This window comes from Sorex fumeus, unplaced genomic scaffold (genome assembly GCF_029834395.1).
Source record: "Sorex fumeus unplaced genomic scaffold, SorFum_2.1 ptg000002l, whole genome shotgun sequence".
Classification (NCBI taxonomy): Eukaryota; Metazoa; Chordata; class Mammalia; order Eulipotyphla; family Soricidae; genus Sorex; species Sorex fumeus.
In genome coordinates this window covers 58040561-58065475 of record NW_026606059.1, presented here as the reverse complement: position 1 = coordinate 58065475, position 24915 = coordinate 58040561, and the positions used below count along the sequence as shown (strand labels likewise).

General features: G+C 48.0%; 1 protein-coding gene across 1 annotated transcript in view; it reads left to right on the top strand.

The window, feature by feature from the left end:
• ZHX2 (zinc fingers and homeoboxes 2) overlaps nucleotides 1–19240 on the top strand; it is a 175750-nt gene extending 156510 nt beyond the window's left edge. The window contains exons 3-4 of the mRNA XM_056110763.1: nucleotides 5671–8387; nucleotides 18014–19240. Coding sequence (XP_055966738.1) covers nucleotides 5882–8383 — 2502 coding nt within the window. The 5' untranslated portion in view covers nucleotides 5671–5881 and the 3' untranslated portion in view covers nucleotides 8384–8387; nucleotides 18014–19240. The remainder of the gene's footprint in view (nucleotides 1–5670; nucleotides 8388–18013) is intronic.
• The last annotated feature ends 5675 nt before the right edge of the window (nucleotides 19241–24915 follow it).

Sequence of the window (24915 nt, the reverse complement as noted above, 5' to 3'; positions counted from 1 at the left end):
TTCATGCTCATACACACACACACACACACACACACACACACACACACACACATACACACACCCTTGATGAGATAGGGCGGAATCTGTAACGAGCTCCATCAGAAGAACTGGCAAAGCTGAAAGCATCCGTTTGGCTTTGATGTCTTGTTAAGAGGCTTCCTTTGAAAGCTTGGAGACAGTCCTGTTATTTGCTCTGACAGCTCAGTGAAAGGCTCTGCCCAAAGAAGCCAAGTCCCCTCTGAGCCTGCAGGCAGGCACATGCGGTTCCTGGAGACAGCAGCCCATGTGCAGGGAGAGGCACCTGGACTCACTCCATCCTCTGAGCCCCTCGGGCTGGAGAGCCACCAGAGCGGACCTGTGGCCTCGTGATTCTGCATCACCTGCGGCTCCTCCCTGAGGAGGCCCAGGACAGAGCCCTTGCCCCATCACAACCACCTGGAGAAGAGTTTCTGGGGTCAATCTATGTTTGACCCATTTGTCCTCCCCTTTTCTCCCGCCCTCCATCCCCCCAGGACCTAGAGCCACTTACAGGGAAAGATCAGAAAATGCTGTCACCATGTCTCTGGAGATTGAGGGGCAGGGGCCAGGGGCTGACAGCATGAAAATGCCTACTTGGGAGAAGCTTCTAGAACCTTTCTACTCCCACTGTAGTCCACCTTTGCTTTTGTGTTTGGTTTCTGGTCTTTCTTTGTTGGGGAGGGGCCTCCCAAGCAGGAGACCCAGCGGGGGTCCTCACAGGGATTCTGGGCTCCCTGGGCTGGCAGTCCAAAACAAGGGCCCCAGAGTGAGGTACTGTTCAGACCCTGAGGTGTTGGGGGTTGCCGGGATCACACCCAGCAGTGTTCAGAGACGTCCAAGACTGCAGTCAACAGTGCTGAGGGGACTCTGTGGTGCCAGGGATGGAACCAGGGTTAGCATATGCAAACCTGCCTCCCTGTGCTCTCTCCCTGTAGCCCACCTTTGCCTTTTGCTCACTACTCCATAGTTGTGTGACCTTAACCAGACTCCTTAACCTCTCTGTGCCTCATTATCTACACGGAATTTTTGAGAAGTGAAAAGAATGGTGTTATTCGGGGAAACAATTACGAGCCATGTCAATATTTTGACGCCCGTGCTGCAGTTTGTGTTCATGGGGCCACGTCCATGTGTGAGCCACTGGTGGCACACACTGGCATCAATGTGTTAAACCTGAGACATCCATCTAATTCCTTGGTGGAGAATGAAAGTCAAACTGAATGGGAGAAATTTCCAGATGAAAAAATCAAGAACCCTTAAGATCTACTTAAAGGATCAAGTTGGAAGCTGGAGAAAGGAGTGTCTCTCAGCCTGCCCTGTTTAATTTGGAGTTAGTTAAGCTTGCTCGTCTGTGCTTAACTTCACTGGTATCGCTCTCCGCCCTGCCATCTCTAACCTCCTTCACTCATAGCAGTCCAGGTGCTTCTGTGACTCGCTCTCAGAGGGTTGTTTTTTTTTTAATATTTGGATGCCAGCACGATGAAATCCCAACTCCTCAGAGTCAAGCTTCACACTCCCTCTTTTCTCAGCCCCTGCCCTCACACTTTGCCCTTTGACCTCAGTCTCTGTCATGCCTCAGATGTCCTCTCCCTCATGCCATTCCCTCCTCCAGGGAGCACCAGTGCGTTCCTCCAACTCCCTCCCTGTTGGAGCCCCTTCCCCCGCCAGAGGCCCTCCTCAGCCTGGGCTTCCAGAGCTCTGCCTCACCCTGATGCACCAGGAGCACAGGTTTCCCAAGAAAGTGAGGTTCTGTGGTCTTAGCCACCAGTCTGTGCTACTTGTTATAGCAGCCAGAGCAAACCAATACTGGTTGAAAACTTGATAGGATCCATAGCTTTATCTTTTAGTCATCTTTGTCTCAAGGTGCTGGTCCTACTATCTGCTCAGTACACAGAACCCCAGCTGAGCTGTACCCACTCACAACAGGGAAGGTGACGCAAGAGGATGCCTTAAGTAGTAAAGAGAAGGAAATGGGATCCTGGGGGAGTTATTCGTTTGAGATGAGTGGGAGGCCAGGTAAAGGCCACCCTTTGATATGGAATTGGGAGCCCTGATGAGCCCTAGTGGAATGTTCTGGCATTGGGGAGGGAGGGGTGAAAGTGATTTCCCTGTTCCAGAAGCTGACATGTGAGGTGAGATGGGAGGGTAGCAAGGACCAGAACATGGTGAGATCTGCAGGCTGTTAGAAGATGGAGTTGGCTCTGTTGAGAAGTGGGGTTTCCTGCACATCACGTACAAGAACTGTGAGCTGTCTGAAAACATCCCCCAGCAGGAGAGGATGCAAGAGACCCAGGGGAGGCTGCTGTCAGCGTCCAGATGGGAAATGACAGTGGAGCTAAGGCAGGGAGAGGCAGAAGGAGTGAGACATGGTCTGCTACCCAAAGGATGTGACAGCAAGAGTCAACAGAATTGCTGATGGGTTAGTGATGGAGGATGAGGTGAAGAGGCTTTGGGTCAAGGTGAGCCAAGTTGGAGCCATTGATGGAGATGAAGACTCTGCAGGGTATAAAGCTTATGGGTGGGGGGTGAGACTCAAGATCCCAAGATTCACCTCATGCACTGTTTGTGGAAATCCACTGTCATTTGGTTCAGCCTCTGTGAAAAACAGTGTGGAGACTGCTCCCAAAAAAGTAGGAATGGACCTTCCATTTAACCCAACAATTCTAATTCTTGGCATCTACGCCAAGATACCAAAACACTATTTTGAAAAGACATTTACACTCCTATGTTTAGCATTCTTCATAGTAGCCAATATAGGAAATCACTTAAGTGTCCAAGATATTAAAGTGAGTAAAGAAACTGTGATATATATATATATATTTATATATGTGGAATATTACTTGGCTGTAAAAAAGATAATTATAGAGTTTGCTGCTTCATGGATGGGACTAGAGAGTGTCAGGTTGAGTGAGGTCATAGGGAAAAAACAAATGTGATCTTATGATCTCTTCATATATATGGAATATGAAGAAACATAGTAAGGAAGGGATTAACAAACAGCCAATGGTAAAAGATCCTGAGCTCAAAGTTTAGCAGTGAACAGAGGATGTCAATTTGGGCATGACTAGTAAAGAACATGGGTCCTTTCTGCTTTCTTGTCTTCTCCAGTAACCCACGGAGATCCCCTACCAACAGCTGATGAAGTTGCCTAACACAAAAATACAAGTGTCCCAGTGTCCTGGGTTCACACAGAGAGAGCCCCCTCATGCATTCTGCTCACAAGCATCACAGCCTGGATCCCACATCCAGGGTCCCACAGAAGTGCTTATGAAAATGATTTCTTCACTTCTGCCCTTGAGCCTTCCACCAAAGGGACCCCAACCCAGGGCAGTAGGAGGGATATGGGGTGATGAACCGGCTCCTCTCTTTCCCTCCTCCTCCTGATGTCAGCTGGTTTTATTTCAACATTCTTCTCCCTCCTCCCTTAGCCACAAAAGGAAAGACCCTCCTTCCCATCAGCCCATACTTTTAGATGCTTAAGTGGCCCGGCCCATTGGTTTCCTAGTTTGGCCTCCTACAGCCAAGCATGTGCTCAGCCGGGTGAGTCATTTCTGAAGCTCTCCCACCCCCCTTAATATGCTAACAGGGTCTCTTTTTTATGTTACAGATTATTCTGATTTATGAGATACATTTGTGTGAACTGATGATCAAAATAACCCAGAACTTTCTCAAAATGCAAAAGAAGAGTGATGGGATAACATTCACTTTCCCAGATACTAAAACATTTTCAAATCCCTTCATTTCATCTGTTAGTCCCTGGGCTGGTGCCAGCCCATAGGCGTAAAAAGTTGAAAACCATTGTTCAAATATGCAAAAAACTGAGTTCAATAGCTAGATCAGAGGCATAAACTTGAAAAACCAGAAGCAAGCATAGTATGTATTTTTAATTTAATGTATGATAAAAGCTATTTTATAAATTGGTGGGAAGGAGATTAAAAAATACACTGCCTGCTGTTGAAATCATGGATGGTAAATACAGTATCTTTCAGCTTCACCCAAGATCAGTTCAAGTCCAGATGTAAACATAAAAACATAAAGCTAAACATCCATAAGAAAATAGAAAAGTATGTCTCAGCTATCAAGAAAGGTAATCACTTTTTGGTACTACATGGAAAGTATTATGTTAAGCGAAATGAATCAGAAAGAGAGGGATAGACATAGAAAGATTGCATTCATCTGGGGAACATAAAGTAACAAAATAGGATACTAACACCCAAGAGTGGCTGAGATTAGTACCAGGAGTTTTGCTCCATGGCTTGGAGGCCAGCCACACATGCCAGGGGAAAAGGGAGCTCAGATAGAAAAGGCAGCACCAAATAAAGGGTGTTGGGAGGATCCTCCCAGGATTGGAGAAGCATGCTGAAAGTAGACAATAGACCAAACGTGATTGCCACTCAATGCCTCTTTTGCAAACCACAACACCCAAAAGGAGAGTGAGAACAAGGGGGAATACCCTGCCAAGAGGCAGGGTGGGGTGGGGGGATGGGGGGGGGTGGGACGGATACTGGGACCCGCGGTGGTGGAAAATGGGCACTGGTGGAGGGATGGGTATTTGATCATTATATAATTGAAACCCAAGCACAAAAATTTCTAAGTCTACAACTGTACCTCATGGTGTTTCACTAATAAAATTTTTTTAAAAAATGAAAGGTAATCACTTTCTAAATATAAAATCACAGTAAAAGAAAACACAAGGGTAAAGGTTCATAAGTCTACTGCCTAAAAATTTTAATTTATTCATATGAAATCTTAAAAACACCATATGCTAACCAAACAGGTAAATGAAAGACTGGTAAAACTTTTTAAACAAATATAGCTAAGTGCTAATATTCTTAATATAGAGAGAACTCTAGAAAATTAATAATAAAACCACGGAGTACTATAATACAAAAAGAACATAAATAGAAAACTCACAAAAAATATATAAGTGGCAAGTAAATCTCTTTAAAAAGCTCAACCTTATTAGCAACCCAAAAAAGCATGTTAAAACAGTTTTCTCCTTTAACTTGCAAGACTCTTATTAGTGATATCTTACATAGGCTAAGTGGAAAGTTGAGTCTTCTCATTCACACCCAGCGAAAGGCCAAGTGGTTAAGTAATAATAATAATAATAATAATAATTCCTTAGTCTTGTGAGTGAAGGGAAGTTGAAATGTTCTTTGGTTAAGTGCTTCTATTTCTAAGCATTCAACTAAAGTTATTAACAGAAGTAAAGCCTCAGGATTTTGGCTGCAACTTTGTTGATCAAGTCAAAACTTGAAAACAAGACCAACAAAAGTCAAATGACTAAATATATTTTCTATGGCATGTCCCTGCAATATGCTATCACGTGGTCATTTTTTAGTTATTGCCCAATATTTATGAAAATGGGAACTGTTCAAGTGAAATTAAGGACACGTAGGAGCTGTCATATTCACGCTGTTTTTATTTTCTTTATCGTTTGATGCATGCTCTGGATTTTCTGCACTGAGTTTATTTTGGTGATATGGAACAAAACATTCAGTTCTGGGATATGGGGGAGATGGCTCAAGGATTAAGGCATATATGCCTTGCCTTGTGAGGTCCCTAATTCAATCCCTGATAATACACAATCCTCCCTGAGAAACATTGACCCCTTTCTTCTTCTTCTTTTTTTTCCCCCTGCTTGTCCTATAGATATGATGCTGCCTCCTGTGTTTTGCCCATGGAGTGGTCACAGTCTTCTATGCTGAAATCATCCTGAAGACTCAAACACAAAACTTCAGCATACAAGGGAAGCCAAAGCCATTGGAGGGTGGGGGGGGGAAGCCAAAAAGCCTTTTGTTCGTTGCAGATTTTTCACCGGACCACTCCCTTTTCAACCAGCCATTGCACACAGACAGACAACATGGCAAGCAAAAGGAAATCCACAACCCCGTGCATGGTCCGGACTTCGCAAGTCATGGAGCAAGAGGTCCCCGAGGAAGGAGACAGGGCCAAAGAGAAAGGAGCGGACTTGCCACAGCCCAGCGCGCCCAAGGACAGCTGGGCTGCGGAACCAGAAAACGCTTCCAAAGAAAACGAAGTGATCGAGGTGAAATCCAGCGGGGAAAGTCAGTCCAAAAAACTCCAGGGCGGCTACGAGTGCAAATACTGCCCCTATTCCACGCAAAACCTGAACGAGTTCACGGAGCACGTGGACATGCAGCACCCCAATGTGATCCTCAACCCCCTCTACGTGTGCGCCGAATGTAACTTCACAACCAAAAAGTACGACTCCTTGTCCGACCACAATGCCAAGTTCCACCCCGGCGAGGCCAACTTTAAGCTGAAGCTGATCAAACGCAACAATCAGACGGTCTTGGAGCAGTCCATTGAGGCCACCCACCACATCATGTCCACCGCCACCGGCGGCCCTGGGGTTGGCGAGCACGACCCTGGCATCCCGGTCAGCAAGACCCCCATCATGAAGTCGGGGAAACCCAAAGCGGATGCCAAGAAGGTGCCCAAGAAGCCTGAGGAGGTCACCCCCGAAAGTCACATGGACGGGACAGCCCGCCTGGTGACGGACGCTGCAGAGATCCTTTCCAGGCTGGGAAGCAGCGTGGAGCTGCTCCAGGACTCCCTGGGGCACGTCATGCCTTCTGTCCAGCTCCCACCAAATATCAACCTTGTCCCCAAGGTCCCCGTCCCTCTGAATACTACCAAATACAACTCCGCCCTGGACACCAACGCCACCATGATCAACTCCTTCAACAAGTTCCCTTACCCCACCCAGGCGGAGCTGTCCTGGCTGACGGCTGCTTCCAAACACCCCGAGGAGCACATCCGGATCTGGTTCGCCACCCAGCGCCTAAAACACGGCATCAGCTGGTCCCCGGAGGAGGTGGAGGAGGCTCGGAAGAAGATGTTCAATGGCACCATCCAGTCCGTGCCCCCGACGATCACCGTGCTGCCTGCCCAGCTTGCCCCCACGAAGATGCCGCAGCCCATTCTGCAGACAGCGCTGCCGTGTCAGATCCTCGGCCAGACCAGCCTGGTGCTGACCCAAGTCACCAGCGGCTCCACCACCGTCTCTTGCTCCCCCATTGCCCTTGCCGTGGCTGGAGTCACCAACCACAGCCAGAAGAGACCATTAGTGACCCCACAAGCTGCCCCAGAGCCCAAGCGTCCACATGTGGCCCAGGTGCCAGAGCCTTCCCCTAAGATCCTCAACCCCCCGCTGCCCTCCGCCAGTGACCGCAAGAAGACAAAGGAGCAGATCTCACACCTCAAGACCAGCTTCCTTCAGAACCAGTTCCCCGACGATGCCGAAGTCTGCCGGCTCATGGAGATGACTGGCCTTGCCAGGAGCGAGATCAAGAAGTGGTTCAGTGACCACCGGTACCGGTGTCAAAGGGGCATCGTCCACATCACCAGCGACTCCATTGCCAAAGAGCAGATGGCCGTCACCACCTCCCAGCACGGCCGCACGTACCCTGCCTACCCAGACTTCACCCCCGCCAAGTTCAAAGAGAAAAGCCAGGGTCAGGTGAGAGTCCTCGAGGACAGCTTTGTGAAAAGTTCTTTCCCTACCCAAGCGGAATTGGATCGGCTCAGGGTGGAGACAAAGCTGAGCCGGAGGGAGATCGACTCCTGGTTCTCGGAGAGGAGAAAGCTCCGGGACAGCATGGAGCAAGCAATCTTGGATGCCATGGGGTCTGGCAAGAAAGGCCCAGAGGCGGTGGCCCCCAACGGTGCTCTGGCTCGCCTTGACCAGCTCTCTGGCGCCCAGCTAGCCAGCTCTCTGCCAAGCCCTTCCCCAGCAACGACAAAAAATCAAGAACAGGTTCATCTCCTGAGAAGCACGTTTGCAAGAACCCAGTGGCCTACTCCTCAGGAGTACGACCAGCTCGCAGCCAAGACCGGCCTGGTCCGAACTGAGATCGTGCGCTGGTTCAAGGAAAACCGATGTTTGCACAAAACGGGCACGTTGAAGTGGATGGAGCAGTACCAGCAGCCACAGCAGCTTGTGGCAGACGACCACGGCTACGACGCCCTCTCGAGGAAAGCAGCAAAGGGTGTGGTCACCGAGAGCCCCAAGAATGGGAGCGAAGCGGGTCCCCCCTATTTCAAGGACCCCAAAAAGCTCTGCAAAGAGGACTTGGAGAAGTTGGTGCCCAGGGGGAAAGTCGGCAGTGAACAAGTCCAGGACCGTTTGCCTCCCAAGCCCTCAGAGGCCACCTCGGACCGGCCGGAGGGTAACAGCCGGGACGGCCAGGGCAATGAGAACGAATCTGGCGTTGTGGACTGGGTGGAGGTGACCGTGGGAGAGGAGGACGCCAGCTCAGACAGGTCTGCAGCCGAGGGCACGGCAGAACTGGCCGACTCCGACTCCGATGCAGCCCCTGCAGAGGCTGGCCACGCCTAGACAGGTAATTTCTCCTGAGACTCCTCCTGCCTGGGGACAGTGCTGGGCTTTCTTTCTAGCTGCAGTAAACAGAGCTATTGACGCAGTTGATTGGCCCTTTGAAAAGCATTTATTCCCAGTACATTCATATCATGGCTTTTCTTCTCTTAAAAAAAATTTCAGAGGCTGGAGTGATAGCACAGGGGGTAGGGGATTTGCCTTGCACACAGCCAACCCAGGTTCAATTCCCAGCATCTCATATGGTCCCCCAAGCACTGCCAGGAGTAATTCCTGAGTGCATGAGCCAAGAGTAACCCCTGTGCATTGTTGGGTGTGACCCAAAAAGCAAAAAAAGAAAGAAAAGAAAAGAAAAATTCCAGGGGACAAAGAGAGTACAGTGGGTAAGGCTCTTGCCTTGCACACAGCCAACCTGGGTTTGATCCCTGGCATCCCACATGGTCCCCAACCACCATCAGTTACCCCTGAGCACTGTTGGTGTGACCCAAAACCTAAATTTTAAAAATCTTCCTAAAAAATAAAAAAAGAAAAATTCCAACCGTGATTTTTTTTTAAATTTCCTCACTTTCCCCTTCATGGTGGTGAGTGCAATGATTGGTGGGTCCCACACACTCAGCATGTTGGTCACCGAGACATGTGTCCCTGGCACCTGAGCTCGCCAAGGGCCTCACTCAGCAGGGCGGTGTTCACACGTGCTCTGGTTGTGGTGCGCCCCAGGGCCCCTGGAGACACGCAGCACTCGGCAGCGATAGGGCTCTCTGGGCTCTGTTTCTTTTTGTAGAGGGGCTCCCACACATCTGGCTGCAAATCTGCACGGACAGCAGAACTGCCAAGATTGCATTCTGCCCATGAGGTGGCATCAGGAATTAAACTCATGGCCTGACGCTAGTGAGGCCAAGTTTGTAAGTCGCTGAGCTATTCCTCCATCTCTTAAAGCTTGTTTTTATTTTCTTTGAGTTTGGTATGGCTTTTTTACTTTTGGGGGTTTTTTGGGGGGGGAGGGTAGGTTTCAGGGGGCACACCCAGCATTGCTCAGAGCCTATTCCTGGTTGTGCCCTGAAGGTCACTCCTGGCAGTGCTTGGAAGAACATAGGCAGTGCTGGGGATCCAACCAAGTCAGCCTCATGAGGCAAACACCCCTGTATTTTCTCTCAGGCCCTTGTTTTTGTTTTCTTTAAGGCAGGAAAAGAGATGAGGTAGTTTTTAAGTCCTGACAGGCACACCTTGGAGATGTTGCCAATTTGGCTCCACCAAATAGTACATACGGCAATAAAGCCAGTCACATAAATATATATATATACATATATATATTAATTTCCTAGTGCATGTCAGAGCAGTGTTTATACCATGCTGTGGTCAATTAAGAATGCAGTGGTTATTGCCTTAAAACAAGACACAGGCTAATGAAATGTGACAGAGACAGGAAGTCAGCATGTGCGCTTGGGAAGATGGAGCGCCCAGACTTGCTCCACGCAGGGGGCTGCCAACATTTCAACTGTAAAAGGCTCCACAGAGCCCAGCATGGAGGAGGCGTGCTTGCCATTGCAGGGCTGTGCCGGTGGGTGGCAGGCAGTACTATTGCCAAAGGCCTGTGTGGACCCCACCCTGGGGGTCCTCCCCACTCTCAAATCTGTTTGCAGTTGTAGAAACATCCTCCCACCTGTTTGCAGTAGCTGCTATAAGAAACAGGACAAGGATATGTCTTTTCTTTTTTTCTTCCTCTTTTTTTCCCCTCTCCTTTTCTTTTTTTGGATTTAAGAGTAAATATCCAGATTTACAGAGATATCGGGTGGTTCTCTTCTAGCCCGATAAGTGTTTGGTATTTTTTGTGACCGAAGGAGGTATACCCTGAGTGTGCTTAAGTGACCCTGCTGGAAACTGCACTAATTGTGTCCCCAGACCCCTTCAAATGTGAAAGAGCCTGGTGAGCCACAAAAACCTGGGAAGGGAAGGTTGCCATGGTTACTAATGGCTGTGTCATCCACAGAATGGGTCGTGCCACCCAAGCCCTTGATGTGTCTGCTTTCTATGAGGTCCCCGGAAATGGAAGCCTTAAGCCTAGCAACCTGTTCTTTGATGAGTTTGGGAAAACGGGGACAGTAGGTGGAAAGAGGGATATAGGAGGGTAAGGAAGTATTCTGGCAGGGATGCCCTGGCCGGGGTGGAAATATTCTGAGAGCAGCTGGGAACCCTCTGCTGTGAGTTTCACAAGAACTCAGTTTAAAACCAATGGAGGACCCCGGTGGCCTCTAAGGAAGTAACACCAGTAAGATCCTGGAGAATGCAGAGCTCCCAGAGGAATCCCGGACATTGCCCACAGCTCTTGGTTTGTAAACTCAGCCACCTTTGGTTGGCCTTGTCATTCATTCATTCATTCATTCACTCATTGTCTTCCAGTCTCCTGCATGGTTCATGAAATGATGTCAGTGGGAAAACTGAGACTCAAAGGGGAGGCAGTACTCTCAAGAATGCTACTATCCTTTGGCTCCATTCAACTCTGTCCCCAGAAAGAGTCTAGTGTCTCAAGATTGGTAAAGTCTGCCCAGGAGCCCCTGCATGGGGCTGCTAGCATTCCACCAACACCCAAGGCAGCCATAAAGCTGAGCTTGAAGTCCGTTTGATCCATACAGCATGGGACATGAATCACGTCCCCCCACCCAAGTTCTCGGGGATCATGGTTGCAGGCTGGAGGCCACCTCTCATCTCTCAAGCCAGTGCCTAACCCTGGTGGGTACCAGCTTCCCACAATGCTGCCATCACTGCCACACCACCTCCACCCAGGCTGAACCTACAGCATGTGGTCATTTCCTAGTTCCATGCAGGAATGGAAACTCACGGACCACTGTTCACACAGCAAGAACTTTGGAGTGTCTTTCTGTTGTTGTTTTATTTTGTTGTTATTGAGTCACTCCCAGCAGTGCTCAGGACTTATTCCTGGCTGTGCAGTCAAGGGATCACTCCTGGTGGATACCAGGGATGGAACCGGGGTCAACCACATGCAAGGCAAGTGCCCTACCCACTGTACTATCATCTCTCCATCCCAGTTGGTATTCTTTAGTGGATTCAGTTTGGGGGCCACATCCAGTGGTCCTCAGGAGTATCACCTGGCTCTGTGCTTGGACCATTCCTAGTGTGTTCTAGGGATCATATACGGTTCTAGGATTCGAACTAGGGTTGCAGCAACAGCTCTGTGCTTAGCACGTACCTTATATCTACAGCCCCAAACTGTTTTTATTCTGTGGGGTGAAGGGATGAGCCACAGCAGGTAGTGCCCAGGAATCAGGCTGGGCTTAACCACATGCAAGTGCTTTAACAAACTCTGTGCTCTCTGGCCCTCTGTGTATAATGCCAAAATGATCACCCCCAGCCCAAGATCTAGACCAGCAGAGGTGAGACATGTATATGGGGTGGCGGGGGCTGGGGGAGGCCATCTGGACTCTCACAAAAGCTGCTTCAAACCCTCTTGTGGAAAATTTCTCCCTGATTATTTTAAAGAGAAAATGAAGGTCCAAAATCTGACGGAATTAAATGGCAGTGGCATAAGTCTCTCAGCCAGTATCTAAATTTGACTCCAAAAAAAAAAGCCACTGCTTTAGCTGCCTTCTGATGTATGGTCATTATCAGTACTTAATTCTTAGAGGTAGCCTTGCAGAAGAGGTAAAAAAAAATATACACAATGTTAGAAGAAAATTTCTCCAAGTTTAGCTTTTTAAAAATTATCAAGGATGTCAATTATTACATTCTGGTTATACTTCAGGATCCAGAATAGGTATATCCCAGCACCATTTAGATTAACTCTTCAAATACAAATGGGGGTTGGGTGGATGGATGGATGGATGGATGGATGGATGGATGGATGGATGGATGGATGTGATGGTAGGTGGATGGGTGGAAGGGTAGATTTATGTAGGATGGATGGATGGATGGATGGATGGATGGGTGTGAGGGTGGGTGGATGGGTGGATGGATGAATCGGTGGGTGGAAAAAATATAACTTTCTGTACCTGTTTCTTTCTTACACCAGACCATTGAAAGCAGGAAACATTTCCCTTTCCTGTCTGAAGCCCCAGGGCCTGATTCAGAGCAGATTCACAATAGTATTTATTATATCAACATGAGAATTAACTTAGAACCTTCTATGACTTGGGATCTGTTATTTCATCTCTTTTTTTAAATTTTTTTCTTATCACTCATTCACTCTCTTTGGTAATATCAGGGGAGTTGGATACAGTTTGCTTTCCAGTTGAAGGAAAAACTCAAGGGAAAATCCTGATTATTAGATCACTGTCACTGTCACTGTCCTCCCATTGTTCATCGATTTGCTCAAGCGGGCCCAGTGACGTCTCCATTGTGAGACTTGTTGTTACTGTGTTTGGCATTTCGAATAACTTGCCAAGCTTTGCCGTGTGGGCAAGATACTCTCAGTAGCTTGCCGGGCTCTCCAAGAGGATCAGAGGAATCAAACCCAGTTTGGCCAGTTTGGTCACATGCAAGGCAAACGCCCTACCAGCTGTGCTATCGCTCCTATTTACCAAGAATTAATCATTGGATATTTACTGAGTTACACATCTTTGGGGCTACACCTGGCTTTATATCTTCGCTATCTGTTACCTTTTCCAAGTACCTAATGTTGAGGTCTCTCATGGTGCTTTGAGTAGCTTGTAACAATTTAGGAACTATGACATCTCCAAATAGAGTCAGAAATCAAGTCCCCAGCATATAAATTGATGAAAACTTAGTCTGCGCCCTTACTCAGAGTTGTCTGTTGTTGTTAGCCTTAAATGAGAAGAGTGAAAACTAAACAGGCACTTGGCATTAGAACCAGCACATGTTCCATGGATACTGGCTCTGAAGTTACACACTCTCCTCCACTTGGAGAAGAAATTGGTCATGTGCTCTCTGCCTTTCCAATTTGGCCAGGTTGGTAGAGTGCCCATTACATCTTGGAGAAGGTTGGGGACAGGGGGGAACTAGAGGTGGGGCTGGAGCAATGACAAGATATAATATTTGCTATGCCAGGCACTGCTTAAGTTTTGACTTGTGTTATGGGGTACATGTATTAACAACTCTCTGAAGCTGACATTCATTTTAATAGAAGGGGACACAGAAAGGTAACCCAGCATTGAGTTAGAATGTAATGGAGCTGGGATAAACCCAGACCCACACACACAAGCACATGGGGAGTGTATAAAATGCCTAAAGTATACAATCCAACTACATTAGCTCAAATTCTGTTGAATTCTATTGTCCTCTAATGGAGAAGGAGTAGGAAGAGCCATGGCCCCTCTGATTCCTACTCATTCAGTCTCCCCTAAAGTTAAGGAGGAAATTTAGCCCTGGAGGAGTCCCATATCACTACAGGAAGCAAGCTTTGATCACATGGACCAGAGCTGCCTGAGATCTCTGTTGAGAACAACCTGAATGTAAAAAAAAAGTATGGACTTTCCACTGTCTGCTTGGAAATGCACCTTCTTACCTGTGTACTGTATTTGTCTCAATTGTAAAACCAGACCCTGCCCCTGAGACACAACCGACTAGCTGGCAGGACACTGCCTGACACTGACTCCTCAGCTCTTAGCTCTTGCCCTGTAACCCATCTCAGGTCGTGGTCTGAATACCTGACGATGGCAGCAAAATCAAAGCTGGCAAACCAGCATAGGTATTGGGAGGGAGCTCAAAGGGGTGAAAGCCTGTTCCTTAGGGACCAAGGGCCCACTCCTCAGAAAACCCATGAATGAACCTCCCCCTGCTTTGCACAAATCAGAAATAATCCTAAAGAGTTCAGTCAACTCCCCTGGGGTGCCAGCTTGGGCATGTCCTCTTTGGCTGCCTCTCTTTGCCCTAGGAAATGCCCTTTCCATTGAAAGACTCGTCCTCCTGTGTCCTTGCCTCTATGTGATCTTCATCCTAAGGGTGCAAAAGAATCGCCTGTTTCTCTGTACTCCCCAGCCAGTAGAAGAAAATTAGACTCAAATCTTGATGAAGATGATAAATCATGATCATCTCTTGCTCAGTTTTGTTTCTTTTCCCTAGTGAGTGCAGTGTTATTCTCTCCTGAGTCCCGAGAGCCTGAGGGAAATTCCTATAGGGAAAATGAAAGAGAAGCAGAAACCAAGTTCTCACAGGGGAAAGAATTCTAATTCTTTTATGTTTCCCCAGTGGGTAAATTAACAGGGCAGCAATTTGTGCTCAGGAATTTGATCGTCCTCTTTCAGCTTTAGCCCACTGACCCCGAGATAGAAAACTAGGGAGACTGTAGGTTAGCCCCAGGCTCAGGGAGAAGCTGGAGCATCGGTGGCAAAGTGACCTGATGGACCTGATGGTCCTGAGGTTTCCTCCCAAAGCTGAGAGTTGGGGCTCAGGGACCCAGTCGTAAGTACATCAGGTGGTTGGTCTCTGCTGGACAGGGGTAAGGGAGGGATGTCTCTGGTCATGTGACAAAAGTCCAGGAGGAACCCAGGATATTAGCAAGAGGCTAGACTCACTCTGTACTCTAAACCCCCTATTGTGAATCTTGTCACCAGCCTGTGTCACGAGCTGTGTATTCGTAAAACGACTAAGAAGCCTGCAGCTCTCTCTCACCACCTGCATTTGGTGGTCTCGGGCCACTTCCCCACTTGGGATGGCCAATGCCAAGGGCAGACAAAGGAGGAAACAAGGGTCAGGCTGGCTGGTGATCAGTTGCCATTTATTCCATTCTCCCTATGCGCCTGTTCCAGTCTCACTAAGCTCCCCAATCCAGTCTTACCCTGCCCCTCATTCCCGTCTCCTCCTGTCCCCCTTGCTAGTCTCCCCACACTCTAACTGCCATCCTGGTCTCTCTAGTCTCTCCCATCTCCTGACCTTGGAGGTAGCAGCAACAACTAGGTCTGGTAGCACAATCAACATATGAAAGCCCTTCCTGATCACCTGCAGCCAGGAGATCTGCTCAAGGGTGAAATACCACCTAGAGGTTTTTCTCCTTTCCTAAGTCCAATAACCATTTAAACTTTCATCTTCAGTATCGCGGTATCATGGTCCTCCCGTTGTTCATCGATTTGCTCGAGCGGGCCCAGTAACGTCTCCATCATGAGACTTGTTGTTACTGTGTTTGGCATATCGAATACGTCACGGGTAGCTTGCCAGGCTCTGCTGTGCGGGCGAGATACTCTCGGTAGCTTGCCGGGCTCTCCGAGAGGGGCGGAGGAATCAAACTCAGGTCGGCCATGTTGGCCGCTTGTAAGGCAAATGCCCTACCACTGTGCTATTATCTTAATGGTCATTTTGTATGGACACAGTAAGAGATACATTAAGCTTGTAGGGCGGCTCTCCTGTGGACATCTCACTATAGATATCACACTAGAGTGCGTAGGCCAGATTAATCTTTCCTAACCCTAGCAGGGTTCTAATCCAGTTGTTACTTTTTAAATCATGACAAAATTTGTCCGTGACCATGTTCTTAATTTACAGTTAAGTATTATGACGCTTGGCCTGGCCCATTTCGATGCCAGGGTAACTCACATCCATTCTCTTGTTGGAACCCTGCTTTTGGGGTGCTAGGAAGTAAGGGCAACTGAGGCTTAAGTCAAGGGAACAGAAGCCCAGGAGTGAACGTCATTCAGAGTCAATTAACTCCCAAGTTACAAAAGCATAGCATTGACTGTTGTCTTGTGTCTACACAAAAAGGACATTGCTCAGAATTAACTATGCAAAGGATTTTAAGGAGAAGAGAGAAGCAACATTTGCAAGTTAACAGAGTCTGATTAGGAGATAAAGGTGATTGACCATTGATGGGTTGGGGAAGCAGGGCACAAAGAAAGAGGTTACAGATAAATACAGAGGAATGGGAGCACTGTGATGGAAGTAACCCAATAAACCTAAACTCCTTGTGGCAAGGCAGAAAGGACAAACCAATGTTATTCTACAACCAGCCACCATTATTATTTATTATATTATTATTATTATTATTATTATTATTATTGGGCTGGAGTGATAGCACAGTGGTTAGGGTATTCACCTTGCACATGGGTGGCCAACCCAGGTTCGATTCCTCCACCCCTCTCAGAGAGCCCAATAAGCTACCAAGAGTATCCTGCCTGCACGGCATACCCTGGCAAGCTGCTGTGGCATATTCAATATGCCAAAAACAATAACAAGTCTCACAATGGAGACATTACTGGGCCTGCACGAGCAAATTGATGAACAACGGGAGGACAGTTCTACAGTGTTATTATTATTATTATTATTACTATATTTTAGGTAATAGGGCTATAATAGTGTTGAAATTTATTTTATGCACTTTGGGGGTGGGGTGGAATGGGGCTTCCCAGGTACGGATCAGAAGCTTGGGTCACTCTCAGCAGTACCCAGCTGTGAGAGGCAAATGGTTGATTGTTCAGGTCCGTGCTGTGATATTGAGCATAGGAGAGCTGGGGCCCACCAGGGCCATATCTGTTGGCCTTTTGGCACCACCACCACCAGGCTTGAAGAAATGTGTCTTGCTGAGGATGTGTGGTGCTGAAGTCTCTGCATGCCATACACGTGCCCCTGCCCTCTGATTCATTTCTCTGGGGTCAAGTTTACAGAAATGATGTACAAGGTCATTGCACACCACCGCCACCAAAGTACCCCAGACTCTCCACCCTGTCCCTGTGTCACCTCTGAGAGGCCTTTTCTGCCCCCTCCATAGCCCCCATTATATGTTGATTAGCACTTATGGCTTTAGTGCCCACTTTGACCTCCCTGAGCCACCATCCATATGCTCCAGACCGTCGTCCTATGTTCCCTGTCAACCTCACAGTACCCCCAGCCTGGCACTCTGGGGTCTGTACCCAGTGTCCAGGGTTTATCATCTGGTGAGATTGTCTGTACCCTTGATTTGTTTCTGGACCTATCACAGATGAGTGAGATCCTTTAGAATCTGTCCTTCTGCCTCTCGCTTACTTCATTCGGCTCAATACCCTCCACCTTCCATCCAAGTGTCCGCAAACTGCATGACTTTATTCTTTCTTGACCAGCTACAACTCTCTGACAGCATGGTCCTTTCCCCGATGCTTCACTCACTGTGTTTGAGAATCCTGTGTGCCTAGACGCTGAGTGGGAAGAGGCAGCAGGGGTCAGTAGTGACTACGGCAGGCACTGTCCCCAGAGCCCCACCCACCTTCCAGTATCTGCAGTTGACTAGACTGTTGGAAGTTGCATGGTAACAGACCCACTTGCAGCAGCCCTAACATCAGAACATTGGCCTGACTGATGGCAACTTCCACCGGAAGTGGCAGGGGGCAGACTGGACACCCGAGGTGACTGGAGCAAGCTTTGGCCCAGGTGGAGGAACCACCCTATCTTCTGTTCCAACTGTCCTGTTTCAAGCACCCTCTGAGAGTGTTGCCAACTACCTTAGCCTGAGCCCCACCCCTTGGGAAAGGTCAGAGGCAACCACTGAGGTCCAGCGGTTCTAAAGGTGCACCTAGAGCCAGCCAGAGACTTTGGAAATCGTTGCAAAAGCAAAAACATAAAGTAACTTTGGACTTGCAATCTGTTGGGTTGGATGGGTGATACCCTTTTTCCCTTCCACATACTTATGGCTCGCGGCTTCTGTGTATTCATATCCGTCAGAAATGACCTCCCGTCTCTCTGGTTGTGTTGCCCTTCTAGAGACTTTGTCCGAACTGCTGTGCTGAGACAGGAGACACTTCGTCTTGGATGAAAGAAGAGAACTTCCCTCCCCCAGCCACCCTGGCCAGAGACTCCAAGTGGAACTATTCAGTAGCTCGTGTGTGCCTGCAGGGTTCAGGAACCCAGAGGTCTGGGTGGGAATTCCTCGTGCCAAAGTCCTACTACTGCATTTTCAATGGGTCCTTGTAAATAGTTGCTCCTCTGCCCCAGCCTCCACCTCTTGCTATACTGGAACGATTTGTACAATGTGGTAATTTTGTTACCTTTTTTATCAAGGGCAACTTCCTTTTCCAGCACTATCATTGGAAGGTGGGTTTGGGGGTTGTTGGGTTTTTTTTTTCCCCAGGAAGGGGAGGGCTAATCACCTGTGCTTTTTCTCTTGTATTCTTTTCTCATTGGTATTACTGGGGGAGGGGGGGAAGGTTAGCATTAGTGTCATTATATCTACTGGATTTTAGGTAGGGAAGAATTCATTTTTTAAAGGTAGTCAGAAGTTCGGGAGATTTCAGGGGAACGGGAAGGGCTAAGTTTGGGGCATCGGTAGCAACTGGAAGAGGGTTTGCTGTGGGCACATCTTTCAAAGTGACCTGTGTCCAGTTCTTCCCTCTACCCCTTGCAGGCTCCTTGTTTAACTAAGCACTGGCTTTCAGAACTACCCGGGGCTGGGTCCAGAATAACAACTTCCTGGCCTACCTGCACCAGGTGCACTGGGTGGCAGGCGACTGTCCCTTAGAGAGGATTCTGTGCTGGTTCACGTTACCATGATGCATGCATCATTAGAACAAAAGGAGCTTTTCCCCCTCTCAATGGCACAAAGGCCCACGGTGGCTGGTTCTCATCTCTGTGCCTAGCTGCCTTTTCCCAGAGTGGTACTAGACAAGATAGCAGCGTAAGGCCTCACCATGACTTGATCCTTTGTTTTGTGTGTTTGTTTTGGGCTAATTTTAGATTCCTGGGTGCACTTCCTTTACCCCCTTCTCCTCCCCGCACCCCATACATACACCCAGTTAGTCCTAACTCTTAAACCAAGAGGCCTATCTGGTGTAAATGTTGCAATATGAACTGTGTTTGCAAACCATCCTCCTCCCCCACTCACCGCCCATTGTTTGAGTACACTGCACAAATAAAATACTAGGGAGTTGGAACAAAAGCGGTTTTTTTCTAACCTGTTGCTCATTTGTTGTAACTCAATAAAGCAAAGACTAAACATTTTTATAACCTTGTCCTCTGCTCCTCTTGCTTCATTGCTGCTTGACTTGGGGCCCAAGGGTACCGACTCCTGTGTCTCATTCCTATCGCCATGCATCTCATTGTGAAACTTGAAACACTGTGACAGCCGACTCAGGAACCGTCACCACATCTCTTGGACACCCAGGACTAAGTAAGGGACAGAGGCACTCTCTTCAAGGGCCTTCTCTCAGGTTCACTGAATTCTGCAGAGCACAATGTTACCCCACAGGCCAGGTACAAACTCCCTGGAGCTTCAGTGACTGAAGGGGAGTCACATGACCTTCCCAGGCAGCTGGGGAGGGAGGCACCACCCCATCCCTAAGAAGACTGGCTTTCCAGGGTTGGCCTTACTCCAAGACGGACTGGGCAGGTGTGAGCGGGGCCTCCTCTCCATCTCTCTGAGCCTTACACACAGCGTAATCAGGACCTCTGAACTGAGACCCGGAGCCTGTTCTATTAGACCCTTTAATAGAACAGTTCCTCCAAATTCCCCTCCTGGGGCCAGAGAAATAGTATAGAGGATAATGCATCTTATTTGCCTGCAGCCAAGCTGGGTTCCATTCTCAGGACCCTATATGGTCCCCTGAGTCTGCCAGGAGTTATTGCCTGAGCACAGAGCCAAGAATAAGCCCTGAGTGCTGCCAGGTGTGGGGCCCCAAAACAAAAACAAAATTCCCCTTACGCTCTTTCCCTCAGCAGCTAAGTTGAAGATAGCTATTCAAAACTTGAAAGATAATAGGGCCCAGAGAGATAGTACAGGGACTAATGCATTTGCTTTGCATGTAGCTACAACTCTGGTTTGAACTGCTGACATCACCTATGGTCCCCTGAGCACCGCTAGGGATCCCACCCTGAGCACAAAGCCAGGAATAGCCCTAGAACAGTGCCAGGTGTCCACTGTGGCCGCCATATTGGAAAGCTCACTTTCAAGTCCCCCAATGTTCTCATGTATTCCGGGACCCAGCAGGAGGCTTGTGAGAAATGCAGAGCCTTCACCCCGCCCCATGCCCCAGACCTGTTGAATCAGGCTATAATTGCACACCAGTCCCGGGTGATGCTCAGGTTCATTCCAGTTTCTGCAAACAGCTCATCCCCCACCATCTCCAGCACATGAGGTTGGAGGAGGAGATAATAGTTCACTAATTCACTGCAGAACCTGTTTTATGAGTGTAGATCCCAAGACTTTGGAGAGTGGGGAGGCAGAGGCAGGCCCGAGGGGAGGGGGGAGGGAGAGAGAGACAAACAGAGAGCGAGACAGAGACACAGAGAGACACAGAGACACAGAGAGACACAGAGAGACAGACAGAGACACAGAGAGACAGACAGAGACACAGAGAGAGGGAGACAGAGAGAGACAAAGAGAGAGAGAGAGAGAGAGAGGAGCCACACAGATCAGCACTCTCAGAAACGACAGCACTCACTGGCCTCACGATACAATCTGGAACCAGCCGAGAGAGATGTCAGTTCCCTCCTACTGATTCCTGAAAGTTCCCATCTGGAGTGTCTCACAGATGGATGTACTTATAAACCTCAGCCTTGCCTGGGGGAGGGGGGGAAAGTTGATCAATAAAAATGAATCAAGACTTGTGTGCACACTCCAGCTTGCCCCTGCGCCAGGGCCAGAACCGCTGAACATTTTCAAACATCTTCCTTTAGGAGAAAAGTGAACCTTTCTTTAATTCACCTCTCCTTGGATTTGGCAGATACTGTTTTTATTATTATTTTATTGAATCACCGTGAGATATAGTTACAAGCTTTCATGTTTGAGTTACAATCACAAACACCCATCCCTCCGGATTTATCGGATATTTGTAACTCCACTTTGGACACAAAATCTCTGTGCTTCCCTGGGCTAGATTTGAAGCCTTTCACTCATCCATCCATTGCTTATCCCTGTGCAGTTGCCAGACACAGAGATAAGTTAGAGACCTTCCCTCTTGAGGGAAATGGATCTATCCTTTGAACGATGTGTTGTACCAAGTGGGCAAAGCAGAAGAAACCCCAAGAAGCAGAGATGAAAGGGTACAGACAATGTCAGGATGGTAAGTAGCAGGAACCCAGGAAGTGGTTACAAAAGAAGAGACCTTCAGTTTTGACCACCAACTCTGAATAGCAATCAAATCACCCAAGTTAAAACCCACTCATTAAAAAATAATAATAATTACTTAGGAAAAAAACTGTAAAACATGCCAAGAATTATTTGCTTGTGTAAGGAGAAATTTTAAAATTGGTTGGGAATAACCCAAAACAAGTAAAATATTCCAAAAAATATTCCAAAAAATAAAGCAATGCAGGGGCTGGAGTGATAGTACAGCGGGTAGGGCGTTTGCTTTGCATACGGCTGACCCAGATTCAATTTCCAGCATCCCATGTGGTCCCCTGAGCACCGCCAGGAGTAATTCCTGAGTGCAGAGCCAGGAGTAATCCCTGTGCATCTCTGGGTGTGACCCAAAAAGCCAAAAAAAAAAAAAAAAAAGGTAATTCAAAGTGATTTGACTTTTTTACCCTGAACTTCCTTCTTAGAGGCAAACTGGGGTCATAAACCTTGGAGCAAGGCTCACCTCTTCAGATTTACTCCTCAGCTACTTACCTTTGAATTCTGTGAACTGTTAGTAGCAGATGAAGCCCATACTGCCACCACAGCACATTTCTGTAGTACAGACCCTTAAAACTACAAGTGTTGGAAAACCAACTCAAAGCATACCCTACAATGAACAGGATGAGTCTTATCACCCATTTGCATAGACCATCCTCATCCTCACAGTTGCTTATACAGGTCTCTGCCTGGCAGGAGTTCTGAGCCCTGGTAGATGAAACAAATTTTGAAGCAGCAGTTAACAAAGAATTTTTTCAATCACTTGGTGAGACCACCCCGGAATTCAGGAACCCTGAATTCTGGTCCCTGCTTTACTACAAATGAGCTGTATCACCTTGGACAAGTTACTTTCCCTCTTTGAGCCTCAGTTTCCTCATTTGAAAAGTGAGGAGATTTAGACAGATGACCACTCACAGGTCATTCTGGCTTGGAGATTTTTGAAAGTTCCCCACTCTGCTTCCCAAAAGAGATACTCTACAGGCTTTGGGGGGATTTTTCAGGACTTCACTGAGCTGAAAAGAAAGCTTTAGAACTAAAGCTTTAGAACAAAGATTGTTAGCAAGCTTTCCAAAGGGAACTTAGAAGAACCATATGTGCCAAACAGTATTTCATTCAAGAGCAGCAAACAGAAGCATGAGAAGCTAAAAAGGTGATGACTGAGGTACATTTCTCCCAATTCAGAATGTAGCACCCAGCTTTGGTCCATCACCAAGCTCTAATCACAATGGCATTGCTTAGAGAGACAGAGAGCCTTTGTTAGTGGCCCCCAAGCAGCTGTTCTAAGGATGCCTGCACCATCTTCCTGGTGCCAGGTGCCAGACACCCTGTGCACACTTCCCTGGGAAATGGGGGTAGGGGGTGCCCGGGCCAGGCACCCCAGAGCAGGCAGAGGAAGGGCCACCCCTCCGAGGGCCCTTTCTCCCCCACAGAGTTTCAGTCCTTGCCTGTCGCAGAAGCAGTGTTCCACCGCGTTCCTCATGCTTTGGTAAGGCAGGCAGTTGACATTGTTGTAAGAGGAGTGCAGGAGGGAAGAACGGCCTGGCACCAGAAAGTGGGGGGCTTTGCATTCTGACAGGGGTCCTTTTTCACCTCAGAGGAATCAAGTTCAGCTTAGGGGAAGGTGTCTACAAGAATGGCTTCAGGGGCCACTGCAATAGGACAGCAGATAGGGAGGCCCCTGGCTCCATCCCCCTGAACCCCATACGGTTCGTCAGTGAGCCCCAGGAGTCAACCCTGAGTACAGAGCCATAAGTTTTGTGCACCACTGGGTGTGGTCCGATAAATGAAAAAAAAGAAAAGAAAAAAAAAGACCAGCTTTAGGCAACTGCCAAAGACTTAAGCCCAGGTTTCCGGAAGACCAAACCCATGTTAAAGTTTTTGTTTTGGTTTGTTTTGTGTTTCTGGTGGAGAGAAGGTTATGCACTGTGATGCTGATGGTGCTCAGGGCTTATTCCTGACTCTGTGCTAGGGATCACTCCTGGAGGGACTGAGAAGTCAAGGGGAACAGAAGTGATATGTGGTGCCAGATCTAACTGCGTCTGTCCCATGGAAGGCACCTCAACCCTTGTTTTCTCTCTCCAACCTAGGGTTTCATTTTGTTTTGTTTGCTTAGATTTGGTTGATTTGTTTTGGAGTCTCCCAAGAAGTCCTCAGGGAGCCTGGCAGCCATGCCCAGAAATATCTGGCCTGGCTCTGTGGGATCAGATAGTTAATTTCTAATGGCCACCAGGGCTGTACCCATCTGTGCTTAGAGACTCAACTTAGGGCCTCTATGTGCAAGTGTTTCACATGAGTTACTTCCCCAATCCTTCAACGCACTTTTTTTTTCCAGTGCTGGGGATCAAACTCTACCATTAACCACATACTCTACCGTCTACCACTGAAGTCTCAGTGGTCATTATTACTATTTTAGGGTGGGAGGGAACTCATCCAGTGATGCTCAGGGCTTATTCCTGACTCTGTTCTCTGGGTTCACTCCTGGCAAAGCTCAGGGACCATACGTGGCACCAGGGATTGAACCCAGGTGGGCTGTGTGAAGGTAAGTGCTATACTCACTGTACTCTCTCTCCAGCCTTTGCACTTATTTTAAAAATCTGGACTGCAAGATCAGAGTGACAGTTCAATCCCCGTCATGCCACATGGTCCCCAGAGCCAGCCAAGAGTGATCTCTGAGCTCAAAACCAGGTGGAAGCCCTGAACAAAGCTGGACATGCTCCGCCCCCCAAAAATCGGGCTGCAAAATTATTAATCATCCCTTGTAAACCTTGCTTAACATAGCTATGAGAAATCAGAAGAGCTCTCTATTTTACTTCTTTGGGTTTTTTTGTTTGTTTCTTTCGTTTTGTTTGGTGGGAGGAAGATACCTGATGATGCTCAGGGCTTACTCAGGCTCTGACTCAGGAATCACTCCTGGGGGTGCTCAGGGGACCATAAGGGATGCCAGGGATTAAACACAGGTTGGCGACATGCAAGGCAAGAGCCTAGCCCCTGTACTATTGCTCTGGTCTCTTGGAGCTCTCTATTTTATAAATCCAAGCAAATAGCAGATATGAACAGTCTTCAAGATCTCAAGGAATATTGAGGACCAGGTTTGCCTTCTGATGGGAATGAGTAACCACATTCAGACTGCAGCTTGTTGGGAAGGAGTGGAATGGAGTCTCCTTATAGTGGTAATGATCCTTGTTCTTACGATCCTTTCTGATCACATGTTTGGTTTCTCTCACACAGAGTATCCTTGGCACTTATTGAGCACCTGCTGTATATTTTTCACTGCAGTCAAGGCTGAGAATACTAAGAGAAACATCTTGGCAGAATCATCTTGCCACCTTTCTTCATCTTGCCAGGACAGGGAGAGATTCCTCCTCCCCCTAATTCCCCTCCCCTCACCTCGCCCTTTTCACTGAACTCTGTTAATAGCCTTCTCAGCCTCTCTCCACCATCAGACATAGTTGCTCAAGGGCAAGAATCAGATCCCAGTTACCTTGTAGCTTCCATTTCCCTCTGCACTGTCGAGGACAGAGTGGGAGGTCAAAGGTCAACATGTTAACTGGTTGGT